General features: G+C 57.0%; 1 protein-coding gene across 1 annotated transcript; it reads right to left on the bottom strand.

Moving 5' to 3' along the window:
* Positions 1-2,599: 2,599 nt before the first annotated feature.
* On the bottom strand, positions 2,600-19,771 carry IL3RA (interleukin 3 receptor subunit alpha). Its single transcript, XM_052663723.1, has 12 exons — positions 19,678-19,771; positions 15,742-15,840; positions 11,950-12,077; positions 11,299-11,413; positions 10,459-10,588; positions 9,638-9,816; positions 8,739-8,857; positions 6,886-6,912; positions 6,186-6,306; positions 4,642-4,741; positions 3,058-3,139; positions 2,600-2,771 (listed from the first exon to the last, which is right to left on the bottom strand). Exons 2-12 carry the CDS (start codon positions 15,803-15,805, stop codon positions 2,697-2,699), a joined length of 1,140 nt encoding a protein of 379 aa, XP_052519683.1. The 5' UTR covers positions 15,806-15,840; positions 19,678-19,771; the 3' UTR covers positions 2,600-2,696.
* Between the last annotated feature and the right edge of the window lie 428 nt (positions 19,772-20,199).

The following is a 20,199-nucleotide window of genomic DNA, read 5'->3' as shown; positions in this document are numbered from 1 at the left end:
GGGTCCACGTCTTGATTGGGGTGGGGGGAGAGGGCAATCGGGGGGGTCTCCATGGGTCCACAGTCGAGGCAGCTCCGCACACCAGACCTAGACTCCAGGTGCTTGTAGGACCGACCCGTGTTTAAGTATTTATTTAAGAAAATCATGTCTCCATTTGTACTTAAGCACTATCTTCTCTTTTGCACAGCCGAATACTCGCGATTATGTTTCTCCGTCGGGCATTTCCGCTGCGGAACAATAAAATCAGGACACACAGGCGCTGGTCTCGTTTCTGAGCAGAGAGGCTTTGAGGGGCAGTCCGCGAGCCGACCACAGGGTCTCCAGGTGGGAGACCAGGCCTCCCTGTCCATCACCAACTCCCGGAATTTGCTCAAGCTCAGGTCCATCCAGTCAGTGATGCCATCCAGCCATCTCTGTCGTCCCCTTCTCCTCCTGCCTTCAGTCTTCCCCAGCATCAGGGTCTTTTCCAAAGAGTCAGTTCTTCGCATCACGTGGCCAAAGGATTGGAGCTTCAGCTTGGGCATCAGTCCTTCCAGTGAATATTTAGGACTGATTTCCTTCAGGATGGACTGGTTGAATCTCCTTGCAGTCCAAGGGACTCTCAAGAGGCTTCTCCAGCACCACAGTTCAGAAGCATCAATCCTTGGGCGCTCAGCCTTCTCAGCTGTAGCTGGGATTTAACCACACAGGACCCCCAATGTGGGGGCAGCTGTGTGATCCACCCGTGCCCAGGGTTCACTGTGGGATCCCCTCTATGGTGGGCACCCTGGGGCTTCCCTGGTGGTGTAGTTGCTAAGTTGTGTGACCACACGGGCTGAAGCCCAACAAGCTCCTCTGTGCGTGAGATTCTCCAGGGGAGAACACTGGAGTGGGTTGCCAATCCCTTCTCCAAGGGACCTCCCCTACCCAGGTCTGCATTGCAGACGGATTCTTCACCAGCTTTTAGGCTCTCAGCTGTCACCCTTGCAATGTCACAGAACTGGGTTCCATCCCTGGGTGGTAAAGATCCTCTGGCTATGGAAACAGCAACCCACTCCAGTCTTCCTGCTTGGAGAATCCCATGGACAGAGGAGCCTGGCGGGCCACAGCCCACGGGGTGGCAGACATGACTGGCGGACTGAACACACACACCCCCTACCCCCAGCCCTGTGCAGCTCAGCATTTCTGCAGAAACCTGAGCCCTAATACTGCAGGGACAAAACTCCGCCGGGGACCCACCAGGCCTCCCCGGCCGATGTCAGGGTGGGGGGTGTGGCGGTGCGTGGGATGGGATCTGAGGCCCCCTGGGGGTGTCTTTAGGGGTCGGGGAGCGTGTCTGTGGGGTCATCACCAGCCTGAGCCCTCAGCGGGTGCACACAGAGGCGTCCCTCGGCTCCCCTTGTAGCTGTCAGGACCCAGCGGCTGGAGAGGTCAGGTGGGGGTGGTCTGCGGGTCACAGCGCCCCACCGCCAGGCTGGCTTAGAAGGCAGGGCTTGGATAATCTGCAGATCAGGGTGAGGTCACTCCGGGAACAGGAAGTTGGAGCCAGCTGTCCCCAAGGTCGCCCAGCCCACACTGCCTGACGGGGATGAGACCGCCCCGCACTCACCCAGGGGGGTTGAGGCCGGCGCCCACCAGGCAGAAGTGTCCTGATTTCCGACCGGGCCTAGCCGCTGAGTCAGGAACCTGTCAGCCCAGACCTCCGCTGATGGCGGGGGCAGACTGGGGGCACCGTGTTACCGGGTGCCTTAAGCACCTCCAGTGGAATAACCACAGGTGCTCGCTCGGCTGGCTTCCCTCCCTCAGGCGTGGCAACCCCGCCTCTGCGGTTTGGGGTGAGTTCTTTGCAGCCAGAAATTGAAGCGTGTAAACAAGGGTAAAGAGGTCTGAGGTCTCCTGAGAAGCCCTGAGTTCTGTGGGGGCCGGGCTGAGTCCTTTCCCCTGGGTTTTCTCTGTGTGTGTGTGTGCGCGCGCACTCGGGCTGACTCCTTTCCCCTGGGTTTTCTGTGTGTGTGTGTGTGCGCGTGCGGGCTGAGTCCTTTCCCCTGGGTTTTCTGTGTGTGTGTATATGTTAACTTCAGTCATGTCTGTGCGACCCCATGGACTACCTGGCTCCTCTGTCAATGGGGTTCTCCAGGCAAGAACACTGGAGTGGGTTGCTATGCCCTCCTCCAGGGCACCCTTCCCAACCCTGGGTCTCCTGCTTTGCAGGCAGAGTCCCTACCTTCTTAGCTTTCAAGCGGGTTGGTGTTTTCCCCCGCCCGGGGCCACCACCCGCTGTCTCTGGAGGCAGGTCTGCACCCCAAGTCTACCTGCCCCCTGTCTCACACATTCAACCTTATAGCTTGGGGTAGGGGGAGGTGTGTGTGTGTGTGGGTGCACATCTCAAGTTATTTAAAGGGCTTAAAAGGGGAAATGAACGACTAACACACAAAATGGGAATGCAACCGTTTAAAGACAAACTAGGCCAGCCAACACAGTGGACATTTGGGAGTGTCCAGGAGGCTGTGCGGCATTGCGGGGTGTCCCCCCACCTCCAGGGGGCCCGTGACAGGTCAAAAAGTCCTTTATTTGAGAAATAAGCACAACAGAGGCAACCCTCCAGTCAGGTGCGCCAGGCCTTGCCATCCTCAACTGTGCAGCAAACGACCGCGCCCAACCGGGCCCGGCTGTGCGTCCTCCCGGGCGGAAAAACGAAGCCCCCGGTTGCATCAGATTCATGCTTCCCCCAACACCTGCACCTGCACCACCGGACACTCCTCCTGGCTCTCCTGCTCGGGGTCCCAGGCCATCTGCAGGGCGCAGGGGCTGGGGGTAAGTGGAGGCGCAGGGTGCGGGGCGGCAAGTGCGTCCCGGAAAGCCTCGGATAGCGCAGGGGCCCGGACAGGGCACCCCCGCCTCGGGAGGGGGGCTCCCAGACCCGCGCCTCTGGGGCGAGCTCCCCTGCCCATCACGTTGCTCGGCCACCGCCTGCGGCCAGCGGGAAGCGCGCCCCCTCCGCCCCCGATCCCTGGGCGGGGCGCACGGCCCCAGACCTCCCCCACCCCGCGGCAGCCCCACGCAGCGCCTACCGCCTACCATCCTCTCGTTCTGAAAGCTGTCGCCGACCGGGTCTTTCACGTGAGGGACACGCGGGAAGAGCTTCTGCACCACCGGCCACCTCGGAGGAGAAGAGCCGCGCGGCGGGTGTGAAACCCGCGCGGCACGGCGCTGCCGCGGCGCCCCCCAGAGGGCCCCGGCGAAGCCTGCAAGCAGTCGGACTCCGCCCTCCGTTGGGGGGGGGGGGTCTTCGTTCCCAAGCCCCGCCCCCCACCATCCGGAGACAGAAATCAGAGCCTTAGCAGAGCCCCGGCGGCTCAATCAGCTCCCCCTGGGCACCTCCCCCGAGATCCTGTAAGGATGGAGGCCGCCCCATCCCATCACCATGGCAACCTCCTCACTCCCAGTGGCGTCTACGGGGAGCGGGTGGTCCCCCTCCTTTGGGGCTGCGGCCTATCCAGTCCCAATCCTAGACCCTGGCTGGGCTGTGTGTGTATGTGTGTCTGTATATGGGGTCATGTGTGTCTGTGTTTCTGGGTATGTCTGTATATGTGTGTCTGTGTGTATGTCTGTCCGTGTATGTGTGTGTCTGTCTCCATGTATGGGGTCGTGTGTATGTATGTGTGTGTGTGTATGTGTGTCTATATATGGGGTCATGTGTGTCTATGTGTTTCTGGGTATGTCTGTCCGTGTGTGTCTACGTTTGTGTCTGTGTATCTGTGTGTGTCTCTATGTGTATATGTATGGGGTCGTGTGTGTGTGTGTCTGTCTCTGTGTGTCTGTGTGTGTCTCTGTGTCTGTATGTGTCTGCGTGTTTCCGGGTAAGTCTGTGTGTGTGTCTGTGTGTGTTTGTGTATGCCTGTCCGTGTGTGTCTGTCTATGTGTGTGTGTGTCTGTGTGGGTATCTCTGTGTGTCTCTGTCCGTGTGTGTGTGTGTGCGTGTGTGTGTGCCTGTGAAACCAGCAGCTTCACGAGGCAGGACCTGCACCGAGCCCCAGGGTTGCACGGATGAGGCTGAGGGCGCAGGCATTTGGAAGGCCCCGCGGGGGCGCGGTCACGCCGCCGCGTCCGCCTGCTGCCTGTCTGCTGGGCTCAGGAAGGCTCCCTGAGGCCAGTGCGGAGGTTGCTGGGGGCGGCGGGGTGGGAGCCCAGAGAGTCGCGGCGAAGAGTGAGGAGCAGTGCGGGGAGCGTGCGGGGACCAGCCGCGGAGCCTGGCCGCAGACAGCGCGCCCCACGCGCACTGGGGGCCCGGGGAGGCAGGGACACCCCCGCGCCCCCCGGATGGCGCACTGTGGACTTTGGGCTCCTTGGCTTCTGCAGGAGGCAGAGAAGAGCCGGGGGAAACCGGGGTCCTGTCGATAAAAGACCGCTGGGGACACTGGGAGCGGCGGCTGGAGACCCCGGGGTGCGCGTCCCGCGGCCACGACGCAGGGCGCACGGGTCCGGGCGGGAGCGCGCGCCGCCGGGCCTGCGGGTCGCGCTCCACAAAGTGTCCGCTCAGGGGGGGCTCCTCTGTCCGTGGGGATTCTCCAGACAGCGGATACTGGAGTGGGTTGCCCGTGCCCCCCTCCAGAAAAAAATTTCCGGAGCGCAAACCCGGGAGGGCGGGCGCGCGGGGCTCACCTGCGACAGAGGAACACGAGCCCCACCAGGAGCAGCGCCCCGAGCGGGGCCAGCAGGTACACCAGCCAGAACGGGAAGGACGCGTTCTTGCTGCCACAGTCTACGGAAGAAGGGGCGGGCTGGAAACGTCGGGCGGGGCCCGGGACGCGGCCTCCCGGCGGGTCTGGGGACTCAGGGGCGCGCCCAGGAGCGCGATGCACCCCGCGGACATCAGCCACCTGCACCCGCTGCCCGGGCCACGCGGGAATCCTTCCCGAGTCGCCAGAATACCACTACCCAACCGCTGCCCCCGCCACTGACCACCAGATGGAGTCTGGCGCACAAAATGTGCCTGCCATGCGGGAGACCCGGGTTGGGTCCCTGGGTAAGGAAGATTCCCCTGGAGAAAGGAATGGCAACCCACTCCAGTATTCTGGCCTGGAGAATCCCGTGGACACAGGACGCAGCACGTGCCACTGGGATCCCTTGGGCTGGTGCTTCCCACGTGAAACATCCCCACCGCCTTGCCTGTGGTGTCCTGGGTGCGCCCCTGCTTCAGCCTTTGAATTTAATATATGGTCATCAGGGATTTTTCACATCCCTTTGGGTTTTTTTTTTAATGCATTAAAAAGTTTATCTTCTGAGAGTTTCGGCAATGGCCGTCTCCACGCGCACCTTGTGTATCTCCATGGAAAAACTTGGGCGCAAAGTCTACCAAGGATGGGAGCCCCCAGCCCAGGGATGCACGCCCGGAGGCCCCAGAAGCTGGAAGAGGCAGGAAGGACCCTCCCCTGGAGCCTCTGGATGGAGCTCAGCCCTGGGACCCCTTGACCTCAGACGTTAGGTGTCCAAGGCTCGAGGAGGGTGTGTCTGTTGCTTAAGCCCCTGTCTGTGGTCATGTGTTACAGCCTCAGCCCTCCCCCTCGCGCCAGGACACTCAACGCCCACGGCCTCGACCTGGAGCCCCAGGTTTCCTGCTGGGTCAGGTCAGGAATGCTGTGCGGCCTGGGCCCAGATAGGAGGTGCGGCTTTGGAGCAGAGCTCAGGGACACCCAGCAGCTCTTACCTGGGGAAAGCCTTCTAACTGGGGAGGAAAACCCGTCCCCAGGGGGACTTTGGGTTGGAGACAGACCCTGATACCAGCCCACCCCCAGGGGGACTTTGGGTGGGAGACACAGACCCTGATACCAGCCCATCCCCAGGGGGACTTTGGGTGGGAGACAGACCCCTGATACCAGCCCACACCTCCCGTATGATGGGCTGGGGTGGGGTGTGGGGCTGAGTGGGATGTGGGGGGGGCAGGGGTGCTCTCCCGGGACCACCTGCTGTCTCCCGCCCTCCGCAGTTCTGCCTTGGTCCCCGGAGCCCTCTCTGGGGGACTGGGTCAAGGCGGGTGGATGGTCCCCTCTCCCTGGAGCAGGCGCATGAAGGGGCAGTGATGGTCAGCCTGTCCAGCAGGCTGCTGCCCGCCAGGGATCCATGCCTCCGTGATCCCTGCCCCAACACACACCCACCCGCCCACCCCCTGCCCACCCCTGGAGAGGCGCGAGGGGCGTCCCCCTCACCGAGGTGCTGCGGGGCGCTCCACTGGCCCGGCGGCCTTCTCCCGAAGAACAGGGAGTCCATGGCCTTGACCTTCACCGTGTAGGGTCCCGGGTTCCTCAGCCTCAAGGACTTGAGCTCCGTCTGCAGTTGAAAATCAAACAGACGGAGGGGAGAGACCCCTGCAGGTCTGGGGCTGCAGAACGGGGGCTTGGCAAGGGGCGAGCGGGGCCTCTCCAGATTCACATGTGGGGGGGGGTCCTAACGCTCAGAGTCTCAGAAGACGCCTTTATTACGGAACAGGGTCTCTGCAGAGGTGATGGGGTGCAGGGTCTGAGATGAGCTCCTCCTGGATGGGGGTGGCCCTAAACTCCACGACAGGGTCCTCATAAGACACACAAGAGGGGAGACACAGACAGAGAGGAGAAGCCAGGTGGAGACGGAGGCAGAGACAGGAGGGAGGCGCAGAGACAGAGAGACAACGGAGACCGGTTCATGACTGCGGTGGGAACGGCAGCCTCTGCGGGTTAGATGCAGTTAGTTGGGTGTGACGATGCTGTCACCGAGTCCCGAGGGATGTAGCCGCGAAGGAGGGGTATGTAGGTGATAACGCCCGGTCCGAGCACTGGGGAGCTTCGTCTCAGAGGGTCTGGACACTGATTGAAATGAGGAGCCTGTGCTTGGGACGGCAGATTGCGGGGGGCACGCGGGGTGGATACCCACCTCCTCTTTGTAGGCGAGGTCCGTGCCCTGTAAGAGAACAGGAGGGCGTGAGAGTCTGATCCAGACCCAAGAAAGGCTCTCATCGGTCCAAGCGGTTTCATGGCCACAGAAAAGTCGGCACTAACCACGCACTGAACAGAAATCACAGACGTCATACGTATGGGACGGTCCAGGCAACAACCCTGGAGTGGGTTGCCAGGCCCTTCTCCAGGGGGTCTTCCCGACCCAGGGATCAAACCTGGGTCTTCTGTGCTGGCAGGCGGATTCTTTACCATCTGAGCCACCAGAGAAGCCCCCGAAAGTAATAAATAGAGGCGACTGCTTATAATGTGTCCATGGATGAAAAAGCACCTGGGGGAAGGACCAATGGGGAGCTCGGGATTTATATACACGCACTGCGGCCGTGCGTGCACTCGGCCGTTTCTGACTCTCCCCGACCCAATGGACTGTAGCCCCTGAGGCTCCTCTGTCCATGGGATTCTCCAGGCAAGAATCCTGGAGTGGGTTGCCAGGCCCTCCTCCAGGGGACCTTCCCGACCCAGGGATCGAACCCAGGTCTCCTGCGTTGCAGGCTGATTCTGTACCATCTGAGACAAACTTCTCCCCTGTACCGGCGTTAATGTACGACATCTGCTTTTCTCTTTCTGACTTACTTTGCTCTGTATAAGAGGCTCTAGGTTCGCGCGCCTCAGTAGAACTGACTCAAATGCATTCCTTCTCATGACTGAGTAATATTCCATCGTCTATATGTGGACCACATCTTCTTTATCCGTTCCTCTGCCAACGGACATCTAGGTGGCTTCCATGTCCAGGCTATTGTAAAATAGGACCCTCCAGTTCTTGGTGGATAGGATTCCTCTCTGTGGCTATATTTCAGGCATCCCGTTCCTCAAGTGGTGTCGAACTTGGGGACCATTATACGCGTAGGTTCTACGAACACCCAGGCACGTGGGGAGGAAAGATTTCATTTCTCACACGGAAACTGCAGGCTCTCTGACATACGACCAGGTGATGCTAGTGGTAAAGAACCTGCCTGCCAGTGCAGGGGACGTAAGACACTCGGGTTCGATCCTGGGTCAGAAAGATCCCCTACAGGAGGACGGGCAAACCCACTCCAGCGTTCTTGCCTGGAGCATCCCATGGACAGAGGAGCCTGGCGGGCTGCAGTCCGTGGGGACGCAAAGTGTCGGATACGACTGCCGGGAGTTAGCACGGACGCATGCACGTGACGTGCGATCAGAGGGTTTCCCCAGTGTCTGTTTCAGCCTTGTTTTGTTTTTTTCTATCACGTCATTTGTCTCCTGAACAATGACAGCTGAGCATGTCTCCTCCACCCCAAACACGACAGAAAACTCTCCTGCACGTTCTGACTCCTTTTCCAAGGTCAGTCTTTCAAACACCCAATTCCTTTTTTTTGTTTTTGCTCTCTCAATTTTTTTTTCTTTCTGAACCATTCTTAAAGTCCTTATCGAATCTGTTTCTATATAGCTTCTCTCTTATGTTCTGTTTTGTTTTTTTTGCTTCGAGGCATGTGGGATCTTAGGCCCCCAACCAGGCATTCAACTCACACTCCCTGCACTGAAAGGGGATGTCTTAACCGACAGATGGCGGGGCAGGGGGGTGCGGGGCGGACAGAGGGGGGTGGGGGGCGGGGAGGGGTAGGGGGGAGGGAGGTGGGGGGTGGGGGGGGCGGGGGGCGGAGGGTGTCCCAAACAGCCAATCGCTTCGGGTTTCACCGAAGCTCAGTTATCTCAAGGTTCCTCTTTGCTTCGGACTCTTTGACACCCCCCAAAACTCCAGAGTCCGCGGCGTCAGACCACAAGAGATGCCCACCCGGCAGGTGGCATGCGTACCTTCTGTATCTCAAGCTCATACTTGATGTCGTCAGTAAAGAGACTCCTTACTTCCCATTCCATGATAGAGTCGGTTTCATTACACCACTTTTTTGTGATGTTCGGGGCAGCTAATATTTCTAGGGGAGGAAAAAACAAACACTTCAATGAGTAAAGCACACGGAAATAAATTGTTTCCCATAGATAATTTTAAAACAGGCCTCCTAGGACTTCCTCCCCTGTGGAGCCATCCAGTGGATACAAATCCATCTGCCAGTGCAGAGGACAGGAGTTCAAGCCCTGGTCCGGGAAGATCCCACATCCCCTGGAGCAGCTACGCCCGTGGGCTACAACTGTTGAGACTGTGCTCTGGAGCCAGGGAGCCAGAACCAGCGAGCCCATGAGCTACAACGACTAAAGTCTGAGTGCCCTAGAGTCTGTGGAAATCAACCCTGAATATTCATTGGTAGGACTGATGCTGAAGCTGAAACTCCAATCCTTCGGCCACCTGATGCAAAGAACTGACTCACTTGAAAAGGCCCTGACGCTGGGAAAGATTTAAGGCCGGAGGAGAAAGGGACAACAGAGGATGAGATGGTTAGATGGCATCAGCGACTCAATGGACATGGGTTTGGGTGGACTCTGGGAGTTGGTGATGGACAGGGAAGCCCGGCGTGCTGCAGCCCACGGGGTCGCAAAGAGCCAGACACGGCTGAGCGAGTTAACACACAGCCCCCAGCTTGAGGCATTTGGTTCCAAGGGTCTTGTAACCAAAGACCCTTGGTGTTACCCTTAGGTTACCCTTTGGTTCCAAGGGTGGGGTACCCTGCCCCACTCTCCGCCACAAGATGCCAGCATCGCAAAGACAAGGAACTGCAGGGGAGGGGGGGCACGTGAAGGAGGTTTTCATGTTTTCTCACCAATTTCTTGCAATCTATGAATCATTACGCGGCAGGGGATTTCGGAGTCACTGCTGGTACCATTCACCAGGAAACGAAACTGCGCTTGGCGTTGAGGTTGAAGGGAGATGCTGTCAAAATGGCACTGGACGTTGACGCCCTGCTGGTTCTGCGTGTACTTGGGACACTGCCACGTCTCCCTGGACCGGCAGCGGGCACGTGGGGCCGGGTCAGGGGGCGACCCTGAAGCTCCGCCCCTAAAGCCCCGCCCCGAAACCTCGTCCCAAAGCCCTGTCCCTGAAGCCCCGCCCCGCCCCATGAAGGCCCGCCCCTAAAGCCCCGCCCCGAAGGCCCCGTCCTGAAGCCCCGCCCCCAAAACCTCGCCCCTGAAGCTCCGCCCCCAAAGCCCCGCCCCGAAGGCCCACCCCTGAAGGCCCGCCCCCTAGAGTCCCGTCCTGAAGCCCCGCCCCTGAAACCCCGTCTCAAAGCCCCGCCCCGCCCTGAAGCCCCGCCCTACACAGAGCCCCGCCCCAAAGCCTTGCCCCTGAAGCCCCTCCCCGAAGGCCTGCCCCTGAAGGCCCACCCCCTAAAGCCCAGTCCTGATGCCTCGCCCCTGAAGCTCCGCCCCCAAAGCCCCGCCCCGAAGGCCCACCCCTGAAGGCCCGCCCCCTAGAGCCCCGTCCTGAAGCCCCGCCCCTGAAACCCCGTCTCAAAGCCCCGCCCACCCGAAGCCCCGCCCCGAAGCCCCGCCCCTGAAGGCCCGTCCCCTAAAGCCCGGTCCTGAAGCGCGCCCCGGGGGGTAGGGGGGGTCGGAGCCCAGCGGAGCGCGAGGTCACACCTACACGGACTGCTTCAGGTAGAATTGGTATTGCACGTCCGCCGGGGCCTCCTCGCCCACCGCCCAGCTGCAGCTGAGCTGATCCACGTCGTGCACCCGGCAGGTCAGGTTGTCCGCGGCCGCCCGGGGGTTGCCTTGGGGTTCGCCAAGAAAAGGGAGGGGTGGGGAAAGTGAGCTCCTCGATAAACACCAGGGTCCGGCTCTGTGGACCACAGGGAACTATACCTTCTCTTCCGAGAAAAAGCGTCATGCAAAAGAATATGAGAAAGAATATGCGTGCATACCGTGGAGTCCGTGTGCTGTACGGCGGACATTAACTTGGACTGCAAGGAGAGATAACCAGTCAATCCTCAAGGACACAGTGGACACGAATTTGAACATCAGTTCAGTGCAGTTCAGTCGCTCAGTCGTGTCCGACTCTGCGATCCCATGGACTGCAGCACGCCAGGCCTCCCTGTTCATCACCAGCTCCCATCACAAACTTATGTCCATGGAGTCGGTGATGCCATCCAACCATCTCATCCTCTGTCGTCCCCTTCTCCTCCTGCCTTCAATCTTTCCCAGCATCAGGGTCTTTTCAAATGAGTCAGTTCTTCGCATCGGGTGGTCAAAGTATTGGAGCTCCAGCTTCAACATCAGTCCTTCCAGTGAGCACTGGTTGGACTGATTTCCTTTAGGATGGACTGGTTGGATCTCCTTGCAGTCCAAGGGACTCTCAAGAAATGGCCTTTTTCCCACAAAGCTATGACCCATCCATCCAAGTTAAAAGTAATTATCTCAGCATTCAGAACGCTAACGGGTGATCAAAAGCAAACAAAACCCCAACAGAGCATCTACCCCTCACCTTGCTTTGGATACAGAATCCAATCAGAGAACGGTTGACCTTTCATCACCTTCACGGTGTAGTTTTTCACTTCGCATGACAAGTCACCAAGAGTGCAATAGGGGTTCTTTGTTGCCTGAGAGACAGGAAGCAATTTATTCACAATAAAATCAAGTCACCTGGAGATCTAACCAGTCCATCCTAAAGGAAATCAACCCTGAACTTTCACTGGAAGGACTGAGGCTGAAGCTGAAACTCCAATACTTTGGCCACCTGATGTGAAGAACTGACTCATTCGAAAAGACCCTGATGCTGGGAAAGATTGAGGGCAGGAGGAGAAGGGGACGACAGAGGACGAGATGGTTCGATGGCATCACCAACTCGATGGACATGAGTTTCAGCAAGCCCCAGGAGTTGGTGATGGACAGGGAAGCCTGGCGTGATGCAGTCCATGGGGTGGCAAAGATGCAGACACGACTGAGTGCCTGAACAACAACATCATTTTCAACTGGGCTTGTCCGTCCAGCTGCAGTATCTCAGCCCCTTTTCACACCAGTCGTGTCCACTAGGTGTCACTGTGGATGTCTTGAGCCGTGGTGCCCATAAATGACCCCTGGGCCCGAGGGTGGAACCCATGTCTCTGTGATGCTAAGTGCATTGAAGACGTCTTACCTTTCTTAAAATTTTCGAATTGACGTAACACCCAATTTCAGAAACATTTCCGTGCTGGTCCCAGACCAATCTTTTTCTTTCTGGATCTATCCTTAAGTTCTTAATCGGTGGGTCTGGATCAGAAATGGCTACAGAGTGGGAGAGAGACACACCATGCTTAAACTGTGTGTGGGGAGTCAGCCTTTGGGAAGCTGAATTCTAGGCGGAGACGCGGTTGCTAGGAGCAACCACGAATTTGTACAAATTCAAAGTCAGGAATTTGTAGCGGCTTAGTGATCCCACCTTCTCACAAATGATGAGGGGGAGACATCAGGAAAACAGGTCACCTCTCCCATCCTTGTTGCCAGGAAATGTACCTTTCTCAGCCGCACATGTTGAAGAAAGCTGTGTTCATGTGGCTGATGCACTTTGCTCTACAGCTGAAAGCAACACTGCATGCGTGCGTGCTAAGTCGCTTCAGTCGTGTCCGACTCTTTGCGACCCCGGGGACTGCAGCCCGCCAGGCTCCTCTGTCCATGGGATTCTCCAGGCCAGAGTAGTAGAGTGGGCTTCCATACCCTCCTCCAGGGCATCTTCCCGACCCAGGGATGGGACCCACGTCTGTTACATCTCCAGCTTTGGCAGGAGGATTCTTTACTGCTGTGCCACCTGGGAAGCCCAACCATCTTTAAAGAAGGCGAGCAGAGCAGACCTTCACCAACCCACCCTTTACAGGATGGGTTTACGGGATGGCACCTGATAACATGGTAGTAGACGCACAGAGAAGCAGGAATGTGTTGACTCTGACCAGAAATATCTGGGCTAAGAAATCATCCCGTTGGGACCTCCCTGGTGGTCCAGTGGTTAAGAATCCACCTTCCAGTGTAGCGGAACTAAGTGGTTAAGAACCCACCTTCCAGTGTAGCGGACGTGAGTTCTATCCCTGGTCACGGAACTAAGAGCTCATATGCTTCGGGGCAAGTGAGCCCACACGGCACAACTATAGAGAAACCCGAGTGTCACAAGTAAGACCCAAATAAATGTTAAAGAAAGAAGTCACGCCATACATGGCAGATGATGAAAGGAATAGGGAAGTCTGTTAAAACAGCCATTCAGTTCGGTCACTCAGCTGTGTCCGACTCTTTGTGACCCCATGGACTGTAGCCCGCCAGGCTCCTCTCTCTGTCCATGGGACACTCCAGGCAAGGATACTGGAGCGGGTTGCTGTTCCCTTTTCCAGGGAATCTTACTGACCCAGGGACTGAGCCCAGGTCTTCTGCATTGCAGGCAGATTCTTTACTGTCTGAGCCACCAGGGAAGCCCATATAATAGAGACACACACACACACATATGTAAGCACATGCACACACAGGCACACGGACACACATACACATATGCACACACATACAACACACACCTGCACACAGACACACCTATACACGTACACACATGCATGCACGCATGAACACCTTAACACGCACACACATCCATACACGCACATGCCCATAGAGACACATACACACACAACACACACGTATATGTATGGGGGTGAGTGTATATGTACATACACACATGCAGACACAGAGAGACACACATAAGCACATGCAGTCATCCATCCGTACATGCATGTCCACACATGTATGCACACAATAAACACATGCGTGTATGGGGGTAGGTGTATATGCATATACACACATGCAGACACACATCCATATACACAGGCACGTGCACATACACACGTATGCACACCGCATACACATGCATGGATGGGGTGTGTGTGTGTAGACACACATATACACACACGTATACACACATACACGTGAGCACACACATATACACATACGTATACACACCATATACACATGCATGTATGGGGGGTGTGTGTGTATAGACACACGTATACACATACACATGAGCACACACACGTATACACACATGTATACATACCACATACACATTCATGTATGGGATGGGTGTGTGTATAGACACACATATGCACACACGTGTATACACACATCCATATACACAGGCACGTACACATACACACATATATGCACACCACATACACATGCATGTATGGGATGGGTGTGTGTGTATAGACACACATGCACACATGTATGCACACAAACATACATCCGCACACACACGTATACACATGTATACACTCCACATACACATGCATTTATGGGATGGGTGTATGTGTACAGACATATGCACACACACGTATACACACATGCACACATATATACGTGCAAACACAGAGACACACACACACACATGCACAGCCGCACGCACAACTCCGTTCCACCACCATGTGTGGAAGGAACAAACCTCTCTCAGTTACGCAATGTTGCGGTTGTCACCGCAGGCAGGTCACCCTGTCTGACGCAATCACAGAGCGTCTGTGGTGAGCGGCTGCCCGGGCTCTGCGCCCTTCTGTCGCCCAAAGCCTGGTTCCCATCTGCATGTGGGGGACGTCGGACAGGAACCCGAGGAGTACATCGCCCCCTCGGCCCCTGTGCGGGATCCGCTGCTCAGCCAGAGAAGTCTGCACGGGACGGGCTTCTGGTGCAGACCCTCGCCAGGGCACACGCCTGCCTGGTGGGCACCGTGTGTCCTTGAATCCCACCAGCATCCCCGGGTTTGCAGCTGGAGCCCACTGCACTTACTGCTGGGTGCCGAAGCAATGTACGAGCTCCATATCTGGGGCAGCTGAGGGTGAGGGCGTCCCCCGGGGGAACCTCTCGTGCAGCATCTGGCTAGCTCCCCTAATCCCCACTCTGAATGTTCTCAGTCAGCCACAACCGCCACCGCAAATCAGCCAGACTGTCAGAGATGGGCACGCGGCGTGACAATCTCCGTCACCCGTTCTCACGTCTTGATCAACTGTTACCGTGACGATCCTGGGAACCTGAGACCCTGTTCTGCCCCTCACCTCCCTTAAATCTCCAGGAGGAACGTCAGAAGAACAGGATGGGGTTGCCCCCAAAGCATCTTTTTTTTCTTTTTTTCATGTGGACCAGTTTTTAAGTCTTTATTGAATTTGTTACAATATTGCTTCCATTTTACATTTTCGATTCTTGGCCACAAAGGCGAAAAATCTCACCTCCCCGACCAGGGATCGAACCTGCGTCCTTTGCATCAGAAGACAAAGCCTTAACCACTGGACGGCCAGGGAAGTCCCAAACTCTGTCCTTTAACCCATGCCCTAGAGCCCGTGATCCACAAGAAGGGAAGCCAAGGCAACAAGAAGCCTGCACATCGCAGCTACAGAGAAGGCCCCCGCTCGCTGAAATTATCGACAAAAGCCTGCATGCCAAAGTGAAAACCCCGAACAGCCTATATGTGTATATATATACATATAATATTTAAAACAGAGCACGTGTCAAGGCTCTATTTCCAGGCAACTCCCGTTCTGGGGTTCTGTTGGGTACGACTTGAGCACGAGAACTTGCTGAGGAGAGAGTTCAGCCCGTCACCTTCATTTTCCCACGGACGTCTCCCGACCCAGGAAAAGGATGACAGGAAATCAAAGATAAGAGATGGATCCCGGCGCCCCAGCTACACCAGCAGCTCTGGCTGTAGCCTCGTGACCGTATCAGTATGAACATCTTGGCTCCGAGGTCCAAGTCTTGCAAGATGTACCCGACAAGTCGGCTGAGAAGAGGGCTACAATGGGAAGTGGCTGATTATCTCGTACGGCGGACAAGCCGCGCGGCCGAGACCCCAGCGACGGCCATTTAACTGAAAAGCTGCACAGCCCCAGGGACCCTGGCACACTGCACGGGGCCGTTTCCCTCCGGCTTTTCCTACCGTGGTCCGTGGTCATCAAGCAGCAGATGAGTATCAGGAGCACGGCCAGCCCGGGGAGGGCCATGGACGAGGCAGTTCCCACAGGACGGTGGGCGTCAGCTGGAGGAGAAGACACAGTGACTAGTGGTGTGGCTGCGGGGACGGCTGGGGGAGGGGGCGGGAGGGGACCGAACCCCCCGGGAGTGTCCTGCTGGAAGGGCAGGGAGCTGCTTCAGGAGGGGAGCCTCCTGTGTGTGTGCATGTGTGCACATGTGTCTGTGCATGTGTGTGCACTGAGTGTGCATACGTGTGTACTCGTGTACACTGCATGCCTACATGTGCATATGCGTGTGTGTGCACTGAGTGTGTGTGTGTATGTGTGTACATTTGTACCTGTGTGTACCCGTGTATACTGCATGCCTGTGTCTGCATGTGTATCCATATGCTTATGTGTTTACTGTGCCTATATGTGCATGCGTATGTCTGTGTACATGTGTGTACATGCCTGTGTGTGCACGTGTGTATGTGTCTTGTACATGCATCTGTGAAAACTACATGTCTCTTTATATGTATATCCAGACATGTGACCACACGTTACCTGTGTTTATGTGTGTGTGGCATGTACGTATGTCTGTGTATATGTCTGTGTGTGTGTATGGATTTGTGCACCCATTACTTGTGTTTATGTGACTGCATGCATATATATGCATGGGTATATCTCTGTGAATATGTCTGTGTGCACATGTGTGTGCATGCAAGTGTTTATGTGTGTGCACGGAGTGTGCATATGTGTGCACGTGTGTACCTGTGTGTATATTTCTGTGTGCATGTGTGTGCATGTGAGTGCACGTGTGTACATGTGTCATATACGTGCATCTGTGTGCACTACGTGTCTGTATGTGTGTGCATGTGTTTACATGTGTGCAGAGTGTATCTATATGTGTCCCATGTGTATCTGTCTGTACACATGAGTGTGTACATGCATGCCTGTGTGCACGTGTGTATCCATGCATTTATGAGCTTGTGCATTGAGTGTGCGTATGTGGTGTGTATCTGTGTGTATATGTTTGTGTGCATGTGTGCATGTGCGTGAGTGCACATGTGTGCATGTGTTATACATGCATCTGTGTGCACCATGCATATGTGTGCATATATGTATCTCTGGGAATATGTCTGGTGCCTGTGTGCACCTGTGTGTGTGTCTCGTGTGTGCATCTGTGCAAACTACATGTCTCTGTATGTGCACACGTGAGCACACATTACCTGCATGTGTGCACACACATGTCTCTGTGGGCCTTGCATGCATCTGCATGTATCTGTGTGAGCATCTTCATGTGTGTATCTGTGTGCACACACGTGTTTGCGTGTCTGTGTGAAAACGTGCTTGCATGTCTGCATGTGTGCACACGTGTCTGTGTGTGCTGTGCATGCATATGTATCTGTGTGTGTCTGTGTGCACACATTACATGTGTTTGCGTGTCTGTGCGCCTGTATGTCTGCATGCCCGCGTGTGTATCAGCCTGTCTCCACGGGCGCTCCCGCCCTGGGTTATAACTCACCCTTGGCACCACCCCATACAGGAGCCTGGAAAGCACCTTCCAGGCAGCGCCGGGAAATGCTGGGCTCACACACAGTGGAAGGAAGTGCAATTAAACGCATGAAATCACATGGACTCAGTTTCTTGCTCAGAGCGAGTTACGGTAATGCAGTCCGTGCTGTCTCACCACCCCCACCAGAATTCTGCCCCGGGGTCCCCATGAAGCACCCCCCTCAGCAGGCTGGCTCTCCTGAACCTTCCCCGGGGGCTCCGCCTTCCGCACCTCCCAGGCCCCAGCCGCGGGGTCTCCTGGTGGAGCCCACCCACCCCTCCCCACCTGCTTGCGTCACTCACGCAAACGCCACCGGCGCCTGCGGGCCAGTGGGCAGCGGCCACACAGATGGAGCCCAGGACGCTCCCCTGCCTGGGGGCTGCCCCTCCCCAGGGCCTCAGCATTGCTCCCCCAGTGTGCCCCCTCCCAGCGCACCTCGCCTCAAGAATCTAGCCTGTAATTGATGAGGAGGGACGAGGACCCTCCCCTCCATCCTTCAGGGCTTTCTCAGCTGCTGCATCACGATATGCAGCCTCGACTCCAGCCGTCCAGGACGTTGCCTGCTCCCCAGCCCGGCCCGAGGCTCCCATGAGACTTCCCAGGGCTGACCTGTGCCCCGCCCCCGCCTCCCCCACCCCCCGCACAAAAGCGCCAGTTTTCACACACATTTGATCCCAGAGGCTGACTCTCGTAGTTCTCGCTGAACTGGGAGGGGAAGCTGGGAGAGACTCCTTCTCAGGACAGGCCAACAGGGAAGACCCAAGACCTGGTATCGCGGGGAGGTATACGGGGATGGACGCCTGGCAATCCAGTTAAAGAACAATGATCGGGCTGTGGAGAGTGAGGCACCAGGCACCGAGTTTGAGAGGAGGCTGCCTCCAAGCCCAGCGTCGCAATCCAGGACAGCGCAACGCCTTGCCCACGAGAGTCCTGGCTCCCTGGGTGGCTCAGTGATAGAGTCTGCCTGCCCGTGTAGGAGAGGCAGGTTCGATCCCTGGGTCGGGAAGATTCCCCTGGAGGATGAAATGGCAACCCACTCCATTCTTCTTGCCTGGGAGAATCCCCATGGACAGAGGAGCCTGGCGGGGCTACCATCCATGGGACTGCAAAGAACTGGACACCACTGAACAACAACAAATGGTCCAGGTAGCAAGCGCTCACGGGGAGAAAAAAAAAAAAATCCAGACAGTGAACAAGCATCAGATGAGGGGGCTTCCCTGGTGGCTCAGCTGGTAAAGAATCCGGCTGCAATGCAGGAGACCTGGATTCCATCCCTGGGTCAGGAAGCTGCCCTGGAGAAGGGCAAGGCCACCCACTCCAATATTCTTGGGCTTCCCTGCTGGCTCATCTGGTAAAGAATCCGGCTGCAATGCAGGACACCTGGGTTCCATCCCTGGGAGGGAAGATTCCCTTGGAGAAGGGAACGGCTATCTACCCCAGTATTCTGGCCTGGAGAATCCCATGGGCTGTATGGTCTACGGGGTCGCAAAGAGTCGGACACGACTGGGGCGACTCTCACTCATCACGATCCGATGAGGAGGGCCTGGGGCTCGTCTTCATCCATGGAGACAGCCCTCGAGGATGTCCCTGGAAGGGCGGCGGTGGGCTCCTGGCTTCTGCTCAGGTGAGCCGAGCTCCCCGCCCCGCCGCAGCGTATACAGTGCTCCAGTCCCATGATATTCGTGTCCACCCGCAGACTTCCACCCTCGCTTGGAGGTGCTCACATCTTTAAAGACCCTAATGGCATGAACTTGGTCATCGTATGCTGCTGACCCCAAAGGACGAAGGGACAGGGCCTGCCTGGACAGACCTTGGCCCCCAGAGGCTGGGGGCTGGGGTCCGCAGAATTGGAACGGGGAGATGCTGGAACTCTCGACATTAGCAGCCCGCCTTGCCTGGGTTGGAGGTGACAGGAATTTGAGCCAGAAAGAGTTGGTGGGCGCTGTGGTTACCGGGAGCCTCTCGTCCTGGTCTCCGGCCAGCTCATTCCTTCAGCCATAAGACCCAGCACAAAACATTGACTCTTCGCGACCCCGTGAACTGTAGCCCACCAGGCTCCTCCGTCCATGGGATTCTCCAGGCAAGGACACTGGAGTGGGTTGCCGTGCCCTCCTCCAGGGAATCTCCCCTGACCCAGGGATCAAACCTGCGTCACCTGCATTGGTTAGCTAGACCCTCCATCATTGCTTCTCGGGCATAAAGCCTTTGGATCCAGCCTGCGATGGACCCCGGACGACACACCTCAGCGGCCACGAGATGTGTTCCGAATCCCGGTGTCCCCCAGGAGGTGCTGCTCAGGACTGACTCTCCAGGGGCAGCTGTCTGCCTTCCCCGCCTCCTGGGTGAGGGGTGTGTGTGGGGGTCTTACCTGGGATGCAGAGGAGAGTCTGACGTCAGTGGGAGACAGGCGGCCCCTCCCTGGTGCCTGTCCTGCTGGCCTGGGGGTGGACCCTGGGCTTGACTTCCCGGCCGCGTGCTGCAGTCTGCTTCCTGAAGGAGAAAGAAACCTTCTGTGTGTGTGTGTGTGTGTTTTCTGCCCCATTCAATGTTTTTATAGCCTCCCGGTGGTGGCAGGGGTGGGGGGAGGTGGCTCCACTCCATCAGAAAAAAAAAAAAGCATCAACCCCATGAGGGTGTGAGCAAGTCTGGCATCTGGCCCCTCCTCCCCTGCCCTCGAGTCAGAATTAGAATCTGGGGGTCAGGACCCTGGCAACGGCCCTGGGTTTTTCCTGGAAGAAACACTTTCTCTTTCAAAGTTTTTCTTTTCCTGTTCTCACTTCTCCTTTGCAGCTTCTGCTTTGTCAGGACCCCAGCGGCTGCCCACCCCTCCACCTCGGTCTTGGGCAATTTCCTGGAGCCAGCCAGAATGAATGTCTGGGGGGCCCCTGGT

The sequence above is a fragment of the Budorcas taxicolor genome, chromosome X, assembly GCF_023091745.1.
Source record: "Budorcas taxicolor isolate Tak-1 chromosome X, Takin1.1, whole genome shotgun sequence".
Classification (NCBI taxonomy): domain Eukaryota; kingdom Metazoa; phylum Chordata; class Mammalia; order Artiodactyla; family Bovidae; genus Budorcas; species Budorcas taxicolor.
This window is presented reverse-complemented; position numbering and strand designations above follow the sequence as displayed.

Bases quoted from the DNA above. Each gene is read 5' to 3' on its own strand.
- IL3RA (XM_052663723.1), bottom strand. From the start codon at position 15,805: ATGGCCCTCCCCGGGCTGGCCGTGCTCCTGATACTCATCTGCTGCTTG. The intron at 10,589-11,298 runs GTGAGGGGTAGA...GCGAACCCCAAG, and splicing joins GATTCTGTATCCAAAGCAAG to GCAACCCCCGGGCGGCCGCG. The intron at 4,742-6,185 runs GTGAGGGGGACG...CTTCTTCCGTAG, and splicing joins GAGCGCCCCGCAGCACCTCG to ACTGTGGCAGCAAGAACGCG.